The 21,276-nt window shown below is 39.5% G+C and overlaps 1 protein-coding gene across 1 annotated transcript in view; it reads left to right on the top strand.

Annotated features, from left to right (window-relative positions):
- LOC124799143 (E3 ubiquitin-protein ligase mib1-like) overlaps window positions 1-21,276 on the top strand; it is a 437,475-nt gene that overhangs the window by 50,262 nt on the left and 365,937 nt on the right. The window contains exons 7-10 of the mRNA XM_047262679.1: window positions 4,284-4,458; window positions 13,726-13,873; window positions 14,976-15,217; window positions 15,330-15,527. Of these exons, the coding sequence (XP_047118635.1) occupies window positions 4,284-4,458; window positions 13,726-13,873; window positions 14,976-15,217; window positions 15,330-15,527 (763 nt within the window). The remainder of the gene's footprint in view (window positions 1-4,283; window positions 4,459-13,725; window positions 13,874-14,975; window positions 15,218-15,329; window positions 15,528-21,276) is intronic.

Genomic DNA, 21,276 nt, shown 5'->3' with positions numbered 1-21,276 from the left:
TAGCAGCAGCCCAAACTCTGTTAAGTCTAAACTGAAGAGTTTCCTCATGGCTCACTCCTTCTATTCTGTCGAGGAGCTCCTGGAAGAGCTAAAAAATTAAGCAAATTCCATTGTTACATTGTTGATTTTCTTCATTTAAACTTACCTGAATATATTTTTTTTATATTTTGTTTTATCTGTTTCTAATATCGTGTTATAATTTCATGTATTGACTCGTTCCATGACCATGGAGACTTCTCCTTAATTTGGTCCCACGGAACAATAAATAAATAAATAAATAAAAATAAAAAAGAAACATACAAGAATAATACACTGTGAACTTAGTGTTCTTAAGAAAAACAGCACACCTTTGGACCAGTATTCCTCGAAATTTACCACCAGAGAAGTCAGAGAAGTGCTGAAGAGTGTCAAGGTGCAGAAGGCATATGGATTGGATGGAATACGTCCAGAATTCCTTCTTCACTGAGGGGAATATTCCAAAAAATGGCTTGCAGAGCTTTACTCAAATATAATGGCAACAGGGAACACACCACAGAAATGAAGAACTCAAAGATCATTGCACTGCTTAAACCAGGAAAACCAGGTGATCAGCCAAAGAATTATAGGCCAATCGCATTGCGAAGTGTCGTATACAAGCTGCTCGAGAGACTCCTATATAACAGACTGAGCCCAAAAATACTAGAATCAATTCCAGATTAACAATCAGGATTTCGACCTAATAGAACCTGCACTGACCGAGTACTTTCCCTGACAACACATATAGAGGCAGGCCACCAGAGAAAGCAAAAAACATCAGTTGCATTCATAGACCTGAATGCAGCGTGTCTGGAGACAAGGCCTGGTGTACAGACTAATACAAATAATCCCATGCAGCAATATCATCAGACTTGTCGATATCATGGTTGCCGGGAGAGCTTTTCAAATGATTATTGGAGAACAAATGAGCTCTACCAAAATTCTCAACAACAGGCTCAGTCCTTTCTCCATTGTTCTCCAATCTTTATACTTCTGATATCCCAAACACACAATCTAGGAAGTTTGGCTAGGCAGACGATTGGGCTATAGCCGCGCAACATGAATCATTCGAGGCTACTGAAGACACCTTGTGCTCCGATTTGAAGCTGCTGAGTGGTTATTTTTGCAAATGGAGACTGCAGCCGTATCTGACTAAGACTGAAGTATCATGCTTCCACCTTTGCACCTCAGCAAGAAGAGAGCTTAATGTCATCTTTGAAGGGAAACACCTTAGCCATAACAACTACCCCAAATACGTAGGAGTCATTTTGGACAGGATGCTCTCTTACAAGGAGCATCCGACAAAGACTGCAGATAAAATGAGGACAAGATACATCATCATCTATAAACTGTGCGGCACCACCTGGGACTCCACAGCAAGCACACTCAGCACATCAGCAGTTGGGCTTGTCTACTTGGTGGCAGAATACTGCGCTCCCGTGTGGATTAACAGCCCACATACAAGCAGGATTGATGTGATAATAAATGACACCATGCACACTATCAGTGGCACAATAAAATCTATGCCCACTGTATGGCTGTCAACCCTGCGTCACATACCACCCCCCAGATATGTGACGGAAAAACACTCTTCGCAGTGAGTTCAGCAAGATAACTAATAACCCACAGCTGCTCATACACAGTGACATAGCTGACTTGGAGCGCAGAAGACTTAAATCAAGAAGACCAGCATTACTCTCTGCCAGAGAGATGACAAACTCCAACTCTGATGTAGACAATCTGTGGAAACAACACTGCCCACCAAAATGCCAAAGTTGCATTCTGGTTGAGAAACTGCCTGGCTTCAACTAGTCACGCAAAGTGTGGACAACTCATACGTACTGGCCACGGACGATGTCCTGAAGCCCTCTACAAATGGGGAATGATACCGATACCAAATTGCAACTGCGGCCCTGAAAAACAAACAGTCCGACACATAATGGAAGAAAGCTTGGTTGGAGCCTACAAGGGAACCTTCAACGATTTCCTCACTGCAACAGAAGAGGCAATAGATTATATTAAATGTCTTGATGTCAGTCTTTAATTAACATATGTGCAACATGTATAAAGATTGTGATGTATGCCATACGATAAATAACAGTTAACTTTGTCATACATTTGCACATTCTGACCAGTTTTTGGCTTTCTAGCTTTATTATTTAATGCCACTTATTTTTTTCTCAAAGCAATGTATTTAGGAAAAGATATTCATCTGATTACTATGAGATTTGACAATTTGAACATTAATAAACTGAAGCATATGTTGACAAAGTTTGGAAAAGCTTCTTTAATTTTTATTTTCATCCCTAGATTACAGTGCAATACTTGTATGCTATGCACAGACATGTTATGGTGACATGGTACCAGTAGCAGTGAACTGAGGTAAGTCATGGCTCACGCGCTTGCCTTAAAATGATACAGCATTTGTTTCGCCACAAGGTGGACTGTTGACAGTGCTAGCTGTCCATTGTGAGATGCGCGACCTAGGTCATAACAGACCCTTCATACAGTGGCCACCTTTTATTTTGGCCACCAGCAGTGCAGTCCATCATGCAATCATCAGCCACCAGTATCGGTGGAACTTCAGCTTTCAGATGTGGGGACTCCTATCAGGAACATGAGAGAAATCTCCTTACAGCATACAGGCTGTACAGGGTAGTGGCCTTTCCATAAAGCTGTCAGCAATTTATTGCAATAATTTCTGAGGTGTGAGAGGAGGAGTGGTAACTTCAGATATTTAAACATCAACTAGTAGCAGTCAGTAACAATGTAACACATTGGTTCAGAACTGTTTTGTTAATGGGGAATGCAGCATACGGAATTGGTTTCATAAACTGCTGACTTTTATTTCATCAAAGCTGAATGCTTTCTTGTGTGACTGTCCTAGGGGAACAAGATAGAAGCAGGTAGGAAACAGCCCAAGACTGTCGCAGTGAGAGCTTCATACTCAAACCTATGGAGAGTGAGTGATCATTAACATTACCTATAACTATAACCATACCCTTTCAGTGGGACCATTATGTTTCGAATGTGACTTGTTGCTAGAGGTTTTTTTTCTCTCTCTTTTCTTTTCTTCTTCCTCTTTTTTTTCCCAGGATTAATAGTCATGTAAAATCCAATAGAATCTATGAGTAGTTTTGATTCTTAGCATATAAGTCAGGCTTGAATTCTTCTGTGGAGTCAAGATTGTTATTCAAGCATTGGTATTCTGCCAGTTTTCCATGGTGATATTGTTGAGAATGAGAAGATATTGTTTTGTACGTAAGTACTTGTGTGTCAAAAGTTACCAGTGGGAAGACTGAAATATTTTGATGCAGTGAAAGAAACAGTGATCTCGCCAGGCATAAGTGGGCTTGCCGTGGGGTTGTGGTCCCTTTTTTTGCCTGTGTGCCTTTATGGCCTAGAGCAGATAGGCAAGATAGGCAACCAGACTGTATCTTCAGAGGCAGCAGCTGAGAATCATGATATTTGTGGTGATCACACCAGGGGAGGAAAGTGAAAGTAGGTTTAAGTGTGTCTTAATATTTGGATTAAAGAACCAGGTCAGTAGGGGAAGCTGACAGGATCTGGTTGGTATGCCACTGAAGCTTCAACATGGATCAAACATACAAAGTTTTGGTGGATAGAGTGATGGAACACTAACTACCAGAATAATGAAGTCAAATTGCAATGATAGGAAACCTGGGAACCTATTGCAAACCCACTTCATAACCTTTCCTTATGTACAGAACATAGATGGCATTATTCATCTTTAATTTGTGTGGTTGTGCTGAAATGCTAATTACTTGCATCTAAAGGCAAGTAGTTCACTTTTTGGCAGTTTTGTGTGTGCTGTATGCTGCCCTCATGTCGTTGCAATTTTAATGGCAAGTAGTATATTGTCTTAAATGGGAAACAGGACATACTTTCTCGTGATAATGGGAAGTTAGTACAGAAACTGATCTGCGTATTTTCAGAACTCCTTGTGACATTTAAATTCAAATGTGTTGCAAAGAAGTTAGTTCATTGTAGATTTTACTCATTGTATTAGCCAAAGGTTTGTGTGTGTGTGTGTGCGTGTGTGTGTGTATTTCAGCATGGATGTTGATATGACTCGCTATTGAGAGAGAGATGAGATTCCAATCAATCAACTCCTCTTGTAATGTTATAACACCTTACCTTAAGAAAAGTGAAATTCTTTGTTGCGTTCAGTTCCACCTAATGTGTCCTAATTTCTGATAACTAATGTTTTTGTTGTAATACTTATGTAGTGCTGTTTTTTATTCCAGATGGACATTTAATCCAGCAGTTCTCACTAAAGTGTCTACATCAGTTCCAAGTTTAGGAACAAATGAAACCCATCAACAGTTCACTGTAGGTGATCTTGTTCAGATTTGTAGTGACCTTGAAAGAATCAAGATATTGCAACGTGGCCATGGAGAATGGGCAGAGGCAATGGCTCCGGTGAGTATCTGTTATTGTACACTGTATGTGGGATTTGGAGGGGGGATTTAAAGGTTTTCCTACTGATGAGGCAAGTGAAACAGCAAGCTAAGGAAGATATTGCAGAGTACTTTTCGTGTCTTCATGGAAAACAGTTGCACTGTGCTGTTCATTTTTTTGTTTTGTTTTGTTGTGTTCATCATTAGAATTTGCAGTTGTTGTGATAATGAACAGTTTATGTGAGAATCAGAAACTTTTTCATAGAAATTGTGGGGGCTCTGCTGTAATCAGCTGTACCAGTGATGACACAGTTTTGTCTGTCTGTCTATAATATTTATGCCAAATTTTTCTAACCAGTAATGTATTTATGATGATGATGGGGCAATGCGTGATTGTGTAGATTAGCAGTAGAATGGTGTAAGGAGGAATTTCAAATTTTGTGACACAAGGAGAAATATCAAATGAACCAAAATTTTTTTGTCCATATCAATTTATAATGCTGTATGCCAAGATGGTACTTGCAATGACAGATTTAACTGGTTATTAATACTGAGACAAATTCAGAAAAGAAAATGAAAATATTATCTGTGCATTGGTTAAATCCTTTAACTCTTTCCATAAGTTTATTTTCAAAACAGTCCCCAATAATAGAAAAAAACTGAAATCTTGAGAGAATATTTTGGCATTGCTTTTCAACCAGCAATTGACAAAATTGAAGCTAAGAAGTCATTTGTTGAACTGTCATTTTAGAAGAGGAATGAGTAGCAGTCTGTAATATGCTGTGTATAGAATGGGGAAATAACTACTGTAATTTGTTATTATTTATCCGACACTGACCAACTTGCATTAAAGATTAACCACGACACAGAATGTGAAAAGGATAGTCTTGATGCTTATGATGATGATGATAATGAGGATGAAATCCAGACGGGTAGCAACAGAAGATAGAGTTCAGTGAACAAGAAGACAAAGAGAATCTGATTCAATGAAAGGCAATAAAAGGCAAACACAGTTACACCACATTCATGGGATCAATGTATATTATCAACATGCTGTTGTCTCAACTAAAGAAGAAACAGGAAAAGTCTCTTCAAGAATTGTTTCACATAAGGAAAGAGATTGCCAGCCGTGCTGACATTGATTGCAACTTTTTATTCCAGTCTATGATTAATGAGATAGAAGACAACTGTGGCACAAAAAGTCTATTTTATAGTGCTGGAAGCACAAAATGAAGAGTTATGAAGTCATTGGCAAAAATAAATTGCACAGGTTACAGCAGTGAAAATTTTAGAAACTCAGTATCATAGATACTAGAGACTCAAGTAACAGAAACACTAAAACTGTAGTTTCAGATCCAAACCATAATTGTTTTGCTGTGACAGAGATGCCTTTGTTGCAGTGAGTTTGTCCATGTCTCAGCTGAGTGCATGAAGGAGAATAATAATTAAAAGATGATAAGGAATGCAAATACTGTTACGGGGAGTATTAACAATTGTTAATTTAAAAATGTCCAACAAGTAACCAAGAGGTAAGGCTGCTAATTGACAGTGGCAGTCAATTTATTAACTACAAGAGAGAATGGATGCTTTATGATTGTGGAATATACCTGCAGATGTAGTTTAAACAGGGTTTGGAAAAAACTTCATCTCTCCACAAGGGTATCTTACAGTTGCTGCTGAGATCGATTATTTGAAAACTGAAACTGTTGGGGTTTACACTTACTAACACTTTTTATTCCATATTCACTGGATAGACACATGGTGAATAAGTACAGAACTACACAGTCAAAGAGTAGTCTGGGTCCGAGATGGTAATTGTCATCACAAGATCATATGGAACACCATCGAGAACTCTCATTGTCGGCAGAGCACCTGCTTATGTGAGGCAGGTCAGCCATGAGATCCTGACAGGCAATGTGGCAATTGCTTTGAGGGCATGGCTTCTTTCCAGTGTTCGTTTTGTGGTGACAGCTGTGGGTCGCTTCAGGATAGTTGTGATAACTCCATCTTGCTGTCCGAGTTGTTTACATGAGAAACAGGTATTTATATGGTTTGTAGAGACACTTTGCATTTAAAAAAATTGAAATTTTAATAAACAAGAACAAAGATAGTATTATCAAGACAGAAGGGGGAGTTCATCTCGTATGTATGTTTAAGCAGATAAACCAAATATTGAGAACACTGCAAGTGATGAAACAAGGGAACAAATTGAAGGTTTAGTGACAAAGTACATTCCAACAAAAATGAAAACTGTTGATATCTGTGGTATACACCACTTCTAACAAACACCGAACAACGCGCTCCAGTACCCGGCCGCCAAATACATTGCTGGCCGCACTTCTCTGGGCGGCCCGCTGCTTCCATCGCTGACCGTCTTCACACGCACGCTCCCTTACGTGGCTGAGAAATACATTGCTGGCCGCACTTCTCCGGGCGGCTCGCGGCTACCATCGCTGGCTGCCTTCGCGCGCGCGTGTTTGTCAGCACACAGCAATTGGCTACACCAGGAAACATTGCGATTGGTTTTCCCTGGAAAACAGCGACCCCAGCCAACGGCTCCATTAACTAGCAAGCCTTATATAAACCCGGCCGCCGCCGCAAACGACAGTTCTCATCGGGAAGTGCAGTACGCCGTGTTCCAGCTGCTTGTGGATGACTCGCCGCACCACTCGAGGTTACCTGGCTGCTCGGCGGAAATCTAGAAACTTCACTTGGAGAGACTGAACTTCACTGGATTTGGGAATAATTACGGAATGTGCACCCTACTATGCACATTTGGACATTGGTATAACCAAACTTTAATTATGCATTACTTCTGAGTGTGAGCCTGGGTAGACGCTTGGCTAACATAATTATTAAAAAGTGATTTGTGATTTAATAAACCAGACTGATGAGGTTATTGTGTTATTCCTGGTTATAACAATATCAGAATGAAGATTGTTGTGAAAGTACAACAAACAAAATATAGCATAACCAGAAGTTTAGCATCAGGAGAGAAAGATGATGTCAGCAACCAAGTCCAGTATCGCTTGGTCAAGAAATTTTAGAATCAAGTTCATCCAAATATAGCTTTGAAATTAATGTAGCAAAATGCCATGTCTTGAAGGGAATGGTCAAGTTTCTTGTATGTTTTGCACAGTGTTGGCAAATTTAACCTTCTCCCGAAAAGGTGAAAGACTAAAAACTTTCAAGAATCAAAATTTGTTTCTGTGATACAAAGTTTCATAGGAGTTACAGGATGCTTTAGAAATTTGATATCACAGTCCTCTACAATTGAAAAACCCGTGAGTGATTTACTGAGGAGCAATCAGGAATACAAGTTCGAAGAAGAGTAGTAGCGAACGTTCAAGAAGTTCAAAGGTATCCATTCGTTGGATTTTTTAAAAAAAATCTTCAATGAAAAATACACATAAGCAAACAAAAAAGATTCTGAAGTTGTGTTACTTCAAAATGTTCCTGATAATCCGTTACACACGGTGTCTTATATGAATATATTTACCCCTCAAGAAGACCGCCTTGCTAGCATCAAATGATGTTCTAACAAAGCTTTCCAGTACAGTGGCAATAAAGCAAACATAAATTGCACCAAAATTAAGCTGTCTTTACTGAGTATGAAAGTTAAAACTAATGATACATGTGATGTTTACTGAAAAGGTGATAACCATAAGGGTCCCAGGACTACACAACAAGCACCAAATCTACGCTGTCTTGATCAAGTGACTACTCATCATCTGAGTCAGATGACTGTCAGGATGGCCAAATGTTGGTTTCGGATGCGTGTGCTCTCTGGTATGCACACCTGCGGACCAGTTGGTGTTGTCAAAGTGACCAAAGGTCAAATGAACACTATGTGGCGTTGCCACAGATTAAGCACATAAAACAAACTGTTACATGCTCTATCTCCCCCCATGAACCATGGACCTTGCCGTTGGTGCGGAGGCTTCCTTGCCTCAGCGATACAGATAGCTGTACCGTAGGTGCAACTGCAATCAAATCTGTTGAGAGGCCAGACTAATGTGTGGTTACTGAAGAGGGGCCATAGCCTTTTCAATACTTGCAGGGACAACAGTCTGGATGATTGACTGATCTGGCCTTGTAACATTAACCAAAACGGCCTTGCTGTGCTGGTACTGCAAATGACTGAAAGCAAGGGGAAATTACAGCTGTAATTATTGCCAACAGCATGCAACTTTACTGATGGTCAAATGATGATGGCATCCTCTTAGGTAAAATATTCCGAAGGTAAAATAGTCTCCCATTCAGATCTCCAGATCGGGACTACTCAAGAGGATGTTGTTATCAGGAGAAAGAAAACTGGTGTTCTACGGATCGGAACGTGGAATGTCAGATCCCTTAATAGGGCAGGCAGGTAGCTTAGAAAATTTAAAAAGTGAAATGGATAGGTTAAAGTTAGATATGGTGGGATTTAGTGAAGTTAGTGGCAGGAGGAACAAGACTTCTGGTCAGGTGAATACAGGACTATAATTAAAAAATCTAATAGGGGTAATGCAGGAGTAGGTTTAGTAATGAATAAAAAAATAGGAGTGCAGGTAAGCTCCTACGAACAGTGTAGTGAATACATTATTGTGGCCAAGATAGACACGAAGCCTACGCCTACCACAGTAGTACAAGTTTATATGCCAACTAGCTCCGCAGAGAGATTGAAGAAATCAGTGATGAAATAAAAGAAATTATTCAGACATGAAGGGAGACGAAAATTCAATAGTCGTGGGGGACTGGAATTTGATAGTGGGTAAAGGAAGAATAGGAAAAGTAGTAGGTGAATTTGGAATGGGGATAAGAAATGAAAGAGGAAGCTGCCTGGTAGAATTTTCCACAGAGCATAACTTAATCATAGCTAATACTTGGTTTAAGAATCATGAAAGAAGGTTGTATGCATGGAAGAGGCCTGGAGTCACTGGGAGGTTTCAGATAGATTATACGAGGGCGGTTCAGAAAGTAACCTCCGATTGGTCACAGTGCGGGTTGTGGGGGGAGTAGCGACGCCATCTGTGCGTTCATGCACTCAACAGGTCAATCGGCATCAAGCCGTGGTCGAGTGAACGTCGTACCTGCGCTAGTTTAGTTTTTGTGGCAGTTTGAAATGTGTGCTGCAATAGAAAACCCCGCCAAATGTGAAGTGCGTGCTGTCATAAGGTTTTTTACAGCCAAAGGATATTCTGCAGCAGCTATTCATCGTGAGCTTTGTGCCGTGTACGGACCAATAGTTATGAGTGAAGGAGTTGTCCGTGAATGGGTACGTTTATTTAAAAGTGGACGAGAAAACGTTCATGATGAAGAGAGGAGTGGTAGACCATCATTGGTGACTGACGAACTCGTTCAGACAGTTGATGCAAAAGTTCGTGAAAATCGACGTTTCTCAATGTCGGAGTTGTCTACTGGTTTTCCACAGATTTCTAAGACTCTCTTGTACGAGATAGTGACAGCAAGATTGGGTTACCGTAAGTTCTGTGCACGATGGGTGCCCAAAATTCTTACCGACCACCACAAAACTCAAAGAATGGCCTCTGCAATAGACTTTCTGTCACGTTATGAGGACGAAGGAGAACCATTGTTAAACAGAATCGTGACCGGTGACGAAACCTGGATTAAGTACGTGAACCCTGAGACAAAAGAACAATCAAAGATGTGGGCACATTCAAATTCGCCTACCAAACCAAGAAAAGCCTCGCGAGATTTTTCTGCCAGAAAACTGATGGCAACGGTGTTTTGGGATGCCAAAGGGGTGTTGTTGGTTGAATTCATGGAACGTGGTATGACCATTAATCAAGACGTGTACTGTGAAACAATAAAAAAGTTACGACGGGCTATACAGAACAAACGCCGTGGTATGCTGACTTCCGGTATCGTTTTTTTGCACGATAACGCCCGTCCTCACTCTGCTCGCAGAACAATGGCCCTTCTTGAGTCCTTCAAGTGGGACGTTATCAACCATCCACCTTACAGCCCAGACCTGGTGCCAAGTGATTATCACCTCTTCATGCATTTGAAGAAATGGCTCGGGTCACAGTGGTTTGATGACGACGAACAGCTCAAAGATGCGGTCACAGGCTGGCTCCAGGCACAAGCGGGTGATTTTTATGCAGAAGGAATTTCAAAGCTTGTGAAGAGATACGATAAGTGCCTCAATTGCTATGGAGACTATGTAGAAAAATAGTGCAAAGATGTAGTTGTAAGATGTATATATTAAAATATTTTTATTTAACTTGGTGTATTTTTTTAAATCAACCGGAGGTTACTTTCTGAACGGCCCTCGTATAATGTTGGGAGACAGATGTCAACTCCGACCACAATCTATTTGTTATGAACTGTAGATTAAAACTGAAGAAACTGCAAAAAGGTGGGAATTTAAGGAGATGGGATGTGGATAAACTGAAAGAGCCAGAGGTTGTAGAGAGTTTCCGAGAGAGCATTAGGGACTGATTGACAAGAATGGAGGAAAGAAGTACAGTAGAAGAAGGAATGGGTAGCTTTGAGTAGTGAAGGCAGCAGAGGATCATGTAAGTAAAAAGATAAGGGCAAATAGAAGCGATATAAAAATACAAACGCCTCAAAAATGAGATCGACAGAAAATGCAAAATGGCTAAGCAGGGATGGCTAGAGGACAAATGTTAGGATGTAAAGGCATATATCACTTGGGGTAAGATAGATACTGCCTACAGGAACATTAAAGAGACCTTTGGAGAAAAGAGAACCACTCGTATGAATATCAAGAGCTCAGATGGAAAACCAGTTCTAAGTAAAGAAGCGAAAGCAGAAAGGTGGAAGGAGTATATAGAGGGTCTACACAAGGGCAATGTACTTGAGGATAATATTATGGAGATGCAAGAGGATGTGGATGAAGATGAATTGGGGGATATGATACTGTGTAAAAAGTTTGACAGAGCCCTGAAAGACCCCAGAGTACACAACATTCCAAGAACTACTGACAGCCTTGGGAGAGCCAGCCCTGACAAAACTCTACCATCTGGTGAGCAAGACGTATGAGACAGGTGAAATACCCTCAGTCTTCAAGAAGAATATAATAATTCCAATCCCAAAGAAAGCAGATGTTGACAAATGTGAAAATTACTGAACTATCAGTTTAATAAGTCACTGCTGCAAAATACTAACAAGAATTCTTTATAGACAAATGGAAAACCTGGTAGAAGCCAACCTCTGGGAAGATCAGTTTGGATTCCGTAGAATTGTTGGAACACGTGAGGCAATACTGACTCTATGACTTATCTTAGAAGATAGTTTAAGGAAAGGCAAACCTATGTTTCTAGCATTTGTAGACTTAGAGAAAGCTTTTGACAATGTTGACTAGAATACTCTCTTTCAATTCTGAAGGTGACAGGAGTCAAATACAGGGAGCGTAAGGTTATTTACAATATGTGCAGAAACCAGATGGCAGTTATTAGAGTGGAGGGGCCATGAAAGGGAAGCAGCGTTGGGAAGGGAGTGAGGCAGGGTTGTAGCCTATCACTGATGTTATTCAATCTGTATAATGAGCAAGCAGTAAAGGAAACAAAAGAAAAAAAAATGGAGTTGGAATTAAAATCCATGAAGAAGAAGTAAAAACTTTGAGGTTTTCCAATGGCATTGTAATTCTGTCAGAGATGGCTGAGGACGTGGAATAGCAGCTGAATGGAATGGTCAATGTCTTGAAAGGAGGATATAAGATGAACATCAACAGAAGCAAAAGAGGATAATGGAACATAGTCAAATTAAATCCAGTGATGCTGAGGGAATTAGATTTGGAAATGAGACATTTAAAGTAGTAGATGAGTTTTGATATTTGGGGAGCAAAATAATTGATGATGGTCGAAGTAGAGAGGATGTAAAATGTACACTGGCAATTGCAAGGAAAGTATTTTTGAAGAAGAGAAATTTGTTAATATCAAGTATAGATTTAAGTGTCATGAAGTCTTTTCTGAAAGTATTTGTATGGATTGTAGCCGTGTATGGAAGTGCAACATGGCTGATAAATGGTTGAGACAATAAGAGAACTGAAGCTTTCGCAAAGTGGTGTTACAGAAGAATGCTGAAGATTAGATTGATAGATCACGAAACTAATAAGGAGGTACTGAAGAATAGAATTGTGGAGAAGAGGAATTTGTGGCACAATTTGACTAGTAGAAGGAATCGGTTGGTAGGACATGTTCTGAGACATCAAGGGATTACCAATTTAGTATTGGAGGGAAGCGTGGAGGGTAAAACTTGTAGAGGGAGCCAAAGAGAGGAATACAGTAAGCAGATTTAGAAGGATGTAGGTTGCACTAGTTACTTGGAGATGAAGAGCCTTGCACAGGATATAGTAGCATGGAGAGTTGCATCAAACCAGTCTCTGGTCTGAATACGACAACAACTACAACAACATACTCTATGGCAAATGCCCCATATAGCTTATGCCACATAAATGAACTGATGCTACTGATTAGCAACTGGGATGTTTCAGGATGCATCACTACCCATGACGCAATTAGAGACTTTTTTATACACTTTATTTAATAATATCAGTACATTATATATTGGTATACAAAGTCATGTTACCTTCAAAATGGAACTTCATATTAGTGCTACATTATCTTCTAAACACAGGAACAGTGTCTTCTTTAGACAATTTACACATGCAGCAAGTAAATTTGTGTTGCAACTTCAGAGTGTGTAACCTTAAATGTGGTGTTCAAACCTCTCTTCAGGTCCATGAGAGATTACCTTTTTTAGTCTGATTTGGATGGAGGATTTTTCATTATGTAACAGAGGGAATGATCAAAAATATCTATAGACATATTGGAAAATTTGTATCTACACAATAAAAAAATTTCCTGAATAATGCAATCCCCCACAGCAGAAAGATAACATTTTGCCATTGTTAACACGTTCTTTATATGCTTAGTTATTAATGTCAATATTTTTTTAAGGTTGCATAGAGATGCAAGTGTGAATCTATGCATTTTGTCACCTTATAAGTTAATTCCCATTTACTGGTGATTAACCCTCTAGATCACACTGATTTCAGGTTGCTGCATTTTATCGGCACAGTCAATTTCTTGGTGATCAAAATCTTTATTTTCATTTCAATTTCCTGTACCTCATTGCTTGATGATTTCATCATTGATTACTTACATTCACTGCTGATCTATAAATTTGACTCTTCAGCAAGACGATATTTGTTGTTATTGTAGCAGAATATGGTAATTTCTTTCTGTGTTAACTCTTGAAGATTTTTCTAATTTTTTTAGCAGCTGTTGTGCTCCAATAAGAGTTTGTGAATATGTTTCAGACTCTGGGAAAAATTGGTAGAGTGCAGCAGATATATCATGACAATGATCTGAAAGTTGAAGTTTGTGGCACCTCATGGACATATAATCCAGTTGCTGTCACAAAAGTGGCATCTTCAGATGGCAGTATTCCAGGAACATCTAGTGGAGGTTGGTAATAAAGTTATTATCTTTTATTCTGCATTTCTCCTAAGAGTCATTTTCTCTATTTGGCAGATATTTGCAATTTTTTTCTGTGTGTTGTTGGAGCCAGCCTAAACAAATATGTTTAAATGGGGACAGCAAAACACACAGAATTGCAATTTCTCCAGCAGTGACGGAATAGCACTGCTGTACAGGAGTGGCAGACAGACATCATAGCATTGGCTGGCACATGAGATGGGACTAATCATATCAGGAAGATGTGATGAATGTTTGAGGATACTAGATTACTTTTTTTTTTCTTTTTTTAACCCCAAAAACATAGTAAAATACAGTTGTTGTTATAATGTTAGTGGCATGGAAAATGAAACACTAAGGCTATTCTGTAAAGTGGTAATGTCCAGGGGTGTATTAGTTCTGCGCCTTGATTAGTCTCTAATACACTCATTAAGAACAGTGAATATGAAAAGATCTTTAAACATTTGTTTACCACATCATACTTGTCTCACTTGTTCCTTCTTGTGCTGGCCAACCCTGTGCTGTCTCTCTGCTGCTGTCATGTAATGGTATTACATAGGTGTTGTTGGTCTACTAGGTACTTTCCATGTATAACAGTCCATGCTAATACAGTTTGTTAAGCAGAATATCACACTACATCATTCTATCAAATGGACACACAAAATTCTCCTTTAAAAATTGTTTGGAACAAAACACAAACTAACATTTTCTGTTGACTTGGTGACACAGGAAACACATGATGAACGGTATTTGTTTACATGGACTCTGTGTACATGTTGCGAAAAAAAAAAATAGCAGAACACCAGAGATAATGTGCTTAGTGACTCTTTGGCAAGACACCAGGTAAACCAACAAGAGTTGTTGTGTGGATCAATACATTAAATTTATGGCCTTCCAAAGCAAGGAAGAAAAGGAAGTATTTTTCTGAAGTTTATCAAATATGTTAAAATTATTTCAGTTGGCTTTGGTCAATTTGATACCAAAGCATTCTCTTTCATATCTGTGTCCTGCACAAGATGGGAATTTGAATTATTCTCTAGGAAGCATTATTTCTTGCTGCGACATTTGGGTTAAATGACCTTTTATGTTCCAGAGAGGCTGAGTGCACTGCTTAAAAAGTTATTTGAAACACATGTTTCTGGAGATGTGACAGAAGAGCTTGTCAAAACAGCAGCAAATGGAGATGCACAGAAATGTGAAGATTCCCTTAAGAGACCTGATGCAGATGTAAACGGTGTATTTGGAGGTCATACAGCTCTGCAGGCTGCAAGCCAGAATGGCCATTTAGAAGTAATCAAAATCTTGCTACGACATAAGGCTGATGTGGAAATAGAGGTTAGTATGTATTATGTGTATCAAATTGAATGCTTACTAGTGCTCAGTGTTTAGTTAACAACTTACAGTATGCTGGAAACATATTTACGTAGACTTTGATGTTGCTTTATAGGATAAAGATGGTGACAGAGCAGTACATCATGCAGCTTTTGGCGACGAACCAGGTGTAATGGAACTCCTTGCTCATGCTGGTGCAGATTTGAATGCTCGAAATAAGAGACGCCAGACTGCTCTACATATTGCTGTGAACAAAGGTCATGTTGGAGTAGTAAAAACACTTCTAGAGCTCGGATGTCATCCCAGCTTACAGGTATTTCTGAATATTCTGCTTCTGGTATTGATTGTTGAAAATAGTTTACTGTATTTATCTGACTATGGAAAGATTTTGCTCTCAAATCCATAATTCAAAAAATACAGGGTGGTTTTACATTTACAGATAAAGCTTTGGTAGTTGAGGTCACACGCAGATTTAATTTGACGATTTCAGAAGGTTGGGAGGGGTACTAGCTTTGCCAAGCACTAGGATGAATGTTGCGAGAGAAGTGGTGGATAGCCAGCAAATTTCGTTGTATTACCTACAATGGAAATGCATCCCCCACACCCTGCTTTTTGTGAACATTTACTGTGCTTAAACTGCAGCTTGCTAGAAGATAATTATAATCGGAATTGAACTGACTTTACAACAGAAAAATACTCAACAATAGTACACATTTCTACAGGAGATAAATTAATGCTATCATAAACATGTTCAAACAGAATACACAAGATGCTAGACGAAAAATGAAATACAGGGTACAACAACAGCACTATGGCTGCTATTGCTCAACAGTGATGTTGATTGTCAAGTTTGGCAAAAATAAGGACACACTGTTAGCGAGAAGTGTTCGAATTTTTGCCGATTCAGTACAAGGGAACTGGAAAGACAACACATTGTTGATAAATGCGGATATACGTAGGTTTGAACTTAAATAGTGGCAACTATTTATTCACAACCAATTCAAAAGAGTTACATGTTTGCACCTGTTACTGTCCTTCAAAGTAGTCACCAGCGTTGTGTAGAACCCATTAACAGCTATGTGGAAGGCGTAGTAGACCGTTAGCAGAGTCTGCTCTGTTGATGGTGCGAATGGAGCAGTCTTCTGGCTGTGGAATCTCTGGAACAGTTCTGAAGCGAATGCCATGAATTGGTTCCTTCATCTTTGGAATCAAATGAAAGTCACAAGGACTTAAGTCCATGGAGTATGGTGGATGGTACAGTACTTCCCAGTCCCATCGACCGAACAGAGCAGCCACAGCTTGCGCTGTTTGCGCCCGTACATATTCGTGCAAAATAATGGGTGGGCTGCGCGGAAAGTGTCGCCATTTCTTTTGCAAAGCTGGTCACAGGTGATGCTCCAAAAACGACCAGAACTGTTCCAGTGATTCGACTGGCAGTATACCGCTCCATTCGCACCATCAACAAAACAGGCTCTGCTAACGGTATACTACGTCTTCCACATCACTGGCAACGGCTCTACACAACACTGGTGACTACTTTGAAGGACAGTAACAGGTGCAAACATGTAACTCTTTTGTATCGGTTGTGAATAAATAGTTGTCACTATTTAAGTTCCAACCCACGTACAAGTTCATGGTTGGTTCACGCAAACAGTACAGCAATTATATTAAGTTATTGCCAGACTTCCAGGGGACTAAAGCAGGAAGTGTTTCATGAATTGTAGCAGCAGATTGTTTAGTTCATGTGAGAGAAGCATGATGAAAGCTTACATTACTCATTCAAGAAACTACAGTCTGAGATAAGCTTCATTTCTTGCTCACAATATGCCGGAAAAGGCTACAGAATGCAACTCACTTGCAGCAAGCCTTTTAGCTGCAACAAGGTGCAGTCATCATACAGAAGGTAGCGTCAGTGCTCTCACCCACATGGTAGGCATCTCATCAACACATGACATAACACATTCATTCATTCATTCATTCATTCATTGTGTTCTGTAGAGCCTACCACGAAGGAGAAACTTCAAGGATGTAGAACAAGTCAATGTATACATTACCACTAGACAAAAACATCAGAAAAACCTAATGTGTATACTACACCAACAATAAACTATTAATGTAATGCTTAGTGTTAGTCATGCTTGTTGTTGTTGTGGTCTTCAGTCCAGAGATTGGTTTGATGCAGCTATCCATGCTACTCTATCCTGTGCAAGCCTCTTCATCTCCCAGTACCTACTGCAACCTACATCCTTCTGAATCTGCTTACTGTATTCATCTCTTGGCCTCCCTCTACGATTTTTACCCTCCACGCTGCCCTCCAATACTAAATTGGTGATCCCTTGATGCCTCAGAACATGTCCTACCAACCGATCCCTACTTCTAGTCAAGTTGTGCCACAAGCTCCTCTTCTCCCCAGTTCTGTTCAATACCTCCTCATTAGTTATGTGGTCTACCCATCTAGTCTTCAGCATTCTTTTGTAACACCACATTTCAAAGGCTTCTATTCTCTTCTTGTCCAAACTATTTATCGTCCATGTTTCACTTCCACTGGCTACACTCCACAGAAATACTTCCAGAAAAGACTTCCTGACATTTAAATCTATACTCGATGTTAACAAATTTCTCTTCTTCAGCAATGCTTTCCTTGCCATTGCCAGCCTACATTTTATTTCATCTCTACTTCGACCACCATCAGTTAGTTTGCTCCCCTAATAGCAAAATTCATTTACTACTTTAAGTGTCTCATTTCCTAATCTAATTACCTCAGCATTACCTGATTTGATTCGAGTACATTCCATTATCCTCGTTTTGCTTTTGTTGTTGTTCATCTTTTATCCTCATTTCAAGACACTGTCCATTCCATTCACATGCTCTTCCAGTTCCTTTGCTGTTTCTGACAGAATTACAATCTCATTGGCAAACCTCAAAGTTTTTATTTCTTCTCCATAGATTTTTAATCCTACTCTGAATTATTCTATTGTTTCCTTCACTGCTTGCTCAATATACAGAGTGAATAACATCGGGGATAGGCTACAACCCTGTCACACTCCCTTTCCAACCACTGCTTCCCTTTCATGCCCCTCGACTCTTATAACTGCCATCTGGTTTCTGTACAAATTGTAAATAGCCTTTCGCTCCATGTATTTTACCCCTGCCACCTTCAGAATTTGAAAGAGAGTATTCCAGTCAACATTGTCAAAAGCTTTCTCTAAGTCTACAAATGCTAGAAACGTAGGTTTGCCTTTTCTTAATCTATCTTCAAAGGTAAGTCGTAGGGTCAGTATTGCCTCACGTGTTCCAATATTTCTATGGAATCCAAACTGATCTTCCCCAATGTCGGCTTCTACCAGTTTTTGCATTGGTCTGTAAAGAATTCTTGTTAGTATTTTGCAGCCGTGACATATTAAACTGATAGTTCGGTAATTTTCACATCTGTCTACACCTGCTTTTTTTGGGATTGGAATTATTATATTCTTCTTGAAGTCTGAGGATATTTTGCCTGTCTCATACATCTTGCTAACCAGATGGTAGAGTTTTGTCAGGACTGGCTCTCCCAAGGCTATCAGTAGTTCTAATGGAATGTTTATCATATCTCCCATTTCATCATCATATACATGCTCTTCCATTTCCATAATATTGTCCTCAAGTACACCGCCCTTGTATAGACCCTTTATATACTGTATTTACTCGAATCTAAGCTGCACTGGAATCGAAGCCGCACATGAAAAATGAGACTCGAAATCAAGGAAAAAAAATTTTCCCGAATCTAAGCCGCACCTGAAATTTGAGACTCGAAATTCAAGGGGAGGGAGAAGTTTTCGGCCGCACCTCGAAACCGAAACAAAGTTGGTCCATTGTAATATGAGACACAATTTAGGTTGAATGAATGATGATACAGCTACAGTAGTTTGGTTCGAGTCATAAGCTTAGCAGTTAAACTTTACCAGGTAGCCATTGCTATGTGTCAGGCGCTCCGTCTGTATTTATGCGGGTACCCTTCCTTTTTCACGTGCTTCGTCTGGTTTGAATTGACTGCTTATTTTTGTTTGATCTGATATGTGCCGTTCTCTTTGTTATAAGTGTTGACGTCACTCTAACCTGAAGATGCATTACTGTACTGTGTCATGCATTGTTTGTCGCATTCTGATAATGAGTGTTTACGGCCTATCGCCGCTCGCGGCATGGCTTGCTTTTGTGCGTGCTGCCACCGCTTACAATTAAAGAGTGGAATCGTCTCATTAGCGAAACAATGGCACGAGACTGCTATTTGTTGTTACTTACACTGCTGCTTTCTTTGATAATGATCAACAAGAACCAAATAATAGACTGCGTATGATAGAAAATGTTCTGAACGAGAGTTTAGAGAAAATTTTTCTCCGTTTGAAAATCTTTGCAGACACCTCTTTAGTACATTACATTCTGCACAGAAATTAGAGTCGTCTTCTATTTAAAAATCTAGTCAATTGCTGTGCTTCATTTCTGACTGTATCACTATTACGCATAAGAATAATACGAATATAAACATGACATGATATGTATATTCTTCCACGTTTGATGTTGTCTCACTCTAGTTTCGTAGTTTATTAGGCAGAAAGGATTTAAATGGGATAGCAGCAAACACGAAAGAATACATGGCAAAATGTTTATATCCGTATTATTCTTATGGTGAAGAGAACACTGCATGTGATTCACAATTCATAAATGTTCCTATTAGCAACCATCTCTGCTCACAGGTAGGAAAAAATTCAGAACGTAGAGTTGGCCGTATTGACAAACATCCCTGAACAGTCTCGCCAATCGGATTTTCGTAGTACAGTGAAACTCTGCAACATTCGAAGATGAACAATATGGAATTTGTATCTACTTCGATGGATAATGTATGAAAACGCAGTGGTCGAAACTCGGGGCGGAGGAAAAAAAGCTCGTCTTCCACCTTTTTTTTTTTCTTATTTATTTACTGACGTAGAGGTTTTGGGGCCAGTATTTATCTTTGTGCCTGCAAAGCATGCCTGTGTAGCGCTACATAGGAGGATGCTAAGTTCACCCAACCTGGATATGATGTGACGTCATTATGACGTATATACACTTAAGTCGATTAACACACCTATCGACTTTTTTACGAACGTTCGAGATTCTAAACCGTCGTCAGCTAGTGGTTTGTTTTGACATGTGCGATTCTGAAAACAGCTCAGTGTGGCAGCGTATATGTATTTCGCCAAAATAAAAGTAAAAGAGCTGGATATTAATAGAAATATTCCTGACCGTGGCCTTGAAAACGCCACGTAAAAAAGTGAAGTCTTCTTATGTCTTCTTATGTCCCGACCAGATTAGATTGTGTGATTGTTGTATTGAATGCTTACGCTGAAAATAATATTTATTTATTATCAACATTTTAGTATGGTTTCATACAATTGGTCTTGTCAGTACATATTAGATTGTAGCAGCATACTCTTGCTGACTTTTTTTTCTTAATTTATATAGCTGAAAGAGTTTGTTAGCTAAGTAATTTATACGTCCATCCCAAGATAGTCTTTTATCAACCAAAATTCCAAGTAATTTTACACTCGGACCGCAGGGACGGGTACCTTAGTGTCCAGTAATGACTGATGTGTAGAATAATTGAATTTCGAACTTAAAAAAGAAAAATATGAGGCATTGTTGAAGAAAAATCGTCGACCGGAGATGAAATTCGAGGGGAAGTGGATTTCTCAATGTAATCTTAACCAAAGGTTAGTGTCTAGTACTGATTGATGTATGAAATGATTGAATGCAGTGTCAAAGCATTCCATGGTGGTATGATAGTGTCAAAGCATTCCATGGTGGTAAGCTTTTCTCTCATTAGTCTCTCGAATGCTGAACACATAATTAGAGACGAGCAAACGAAAAACAACGTACAGGACACAAACACAGTACAATACACGATTTAAACGCAAGGAACGCAAAACACATTTAAACGAATGGCGCAGAGCACAGCGCTACCCTGTCACAATCTCTCGAAAGTTCACAAAAGTCGAATAGTCGATATACGGTTTCTATCGTTTTCGATGTAGCGTGTATACGTCATA

The sequence above is a fragment of the Schistocerca piceifrons genome, chromosome 5, assembly GCF_021461385.2.
Source record: "Schistocerca piceifrons isolate TAMUIC-IGC-003096 chromosome 5, iqSchPice1.1, whole genome shotgun sequence".
In the NCBI taxonomy this organism is placed as follows: domain Eukaryota; kingdom Metazoa; phylum Arthropoda; class Insecta; order Orthoptera; family Acrididae; genus Schistocerca; species Schistocerca piceifrons.
The sequence above is the reverse complement of the archived record's forward strand: the minus strand, read 5'-3'. Positions and strand labels throughout refer to the sequence as shown.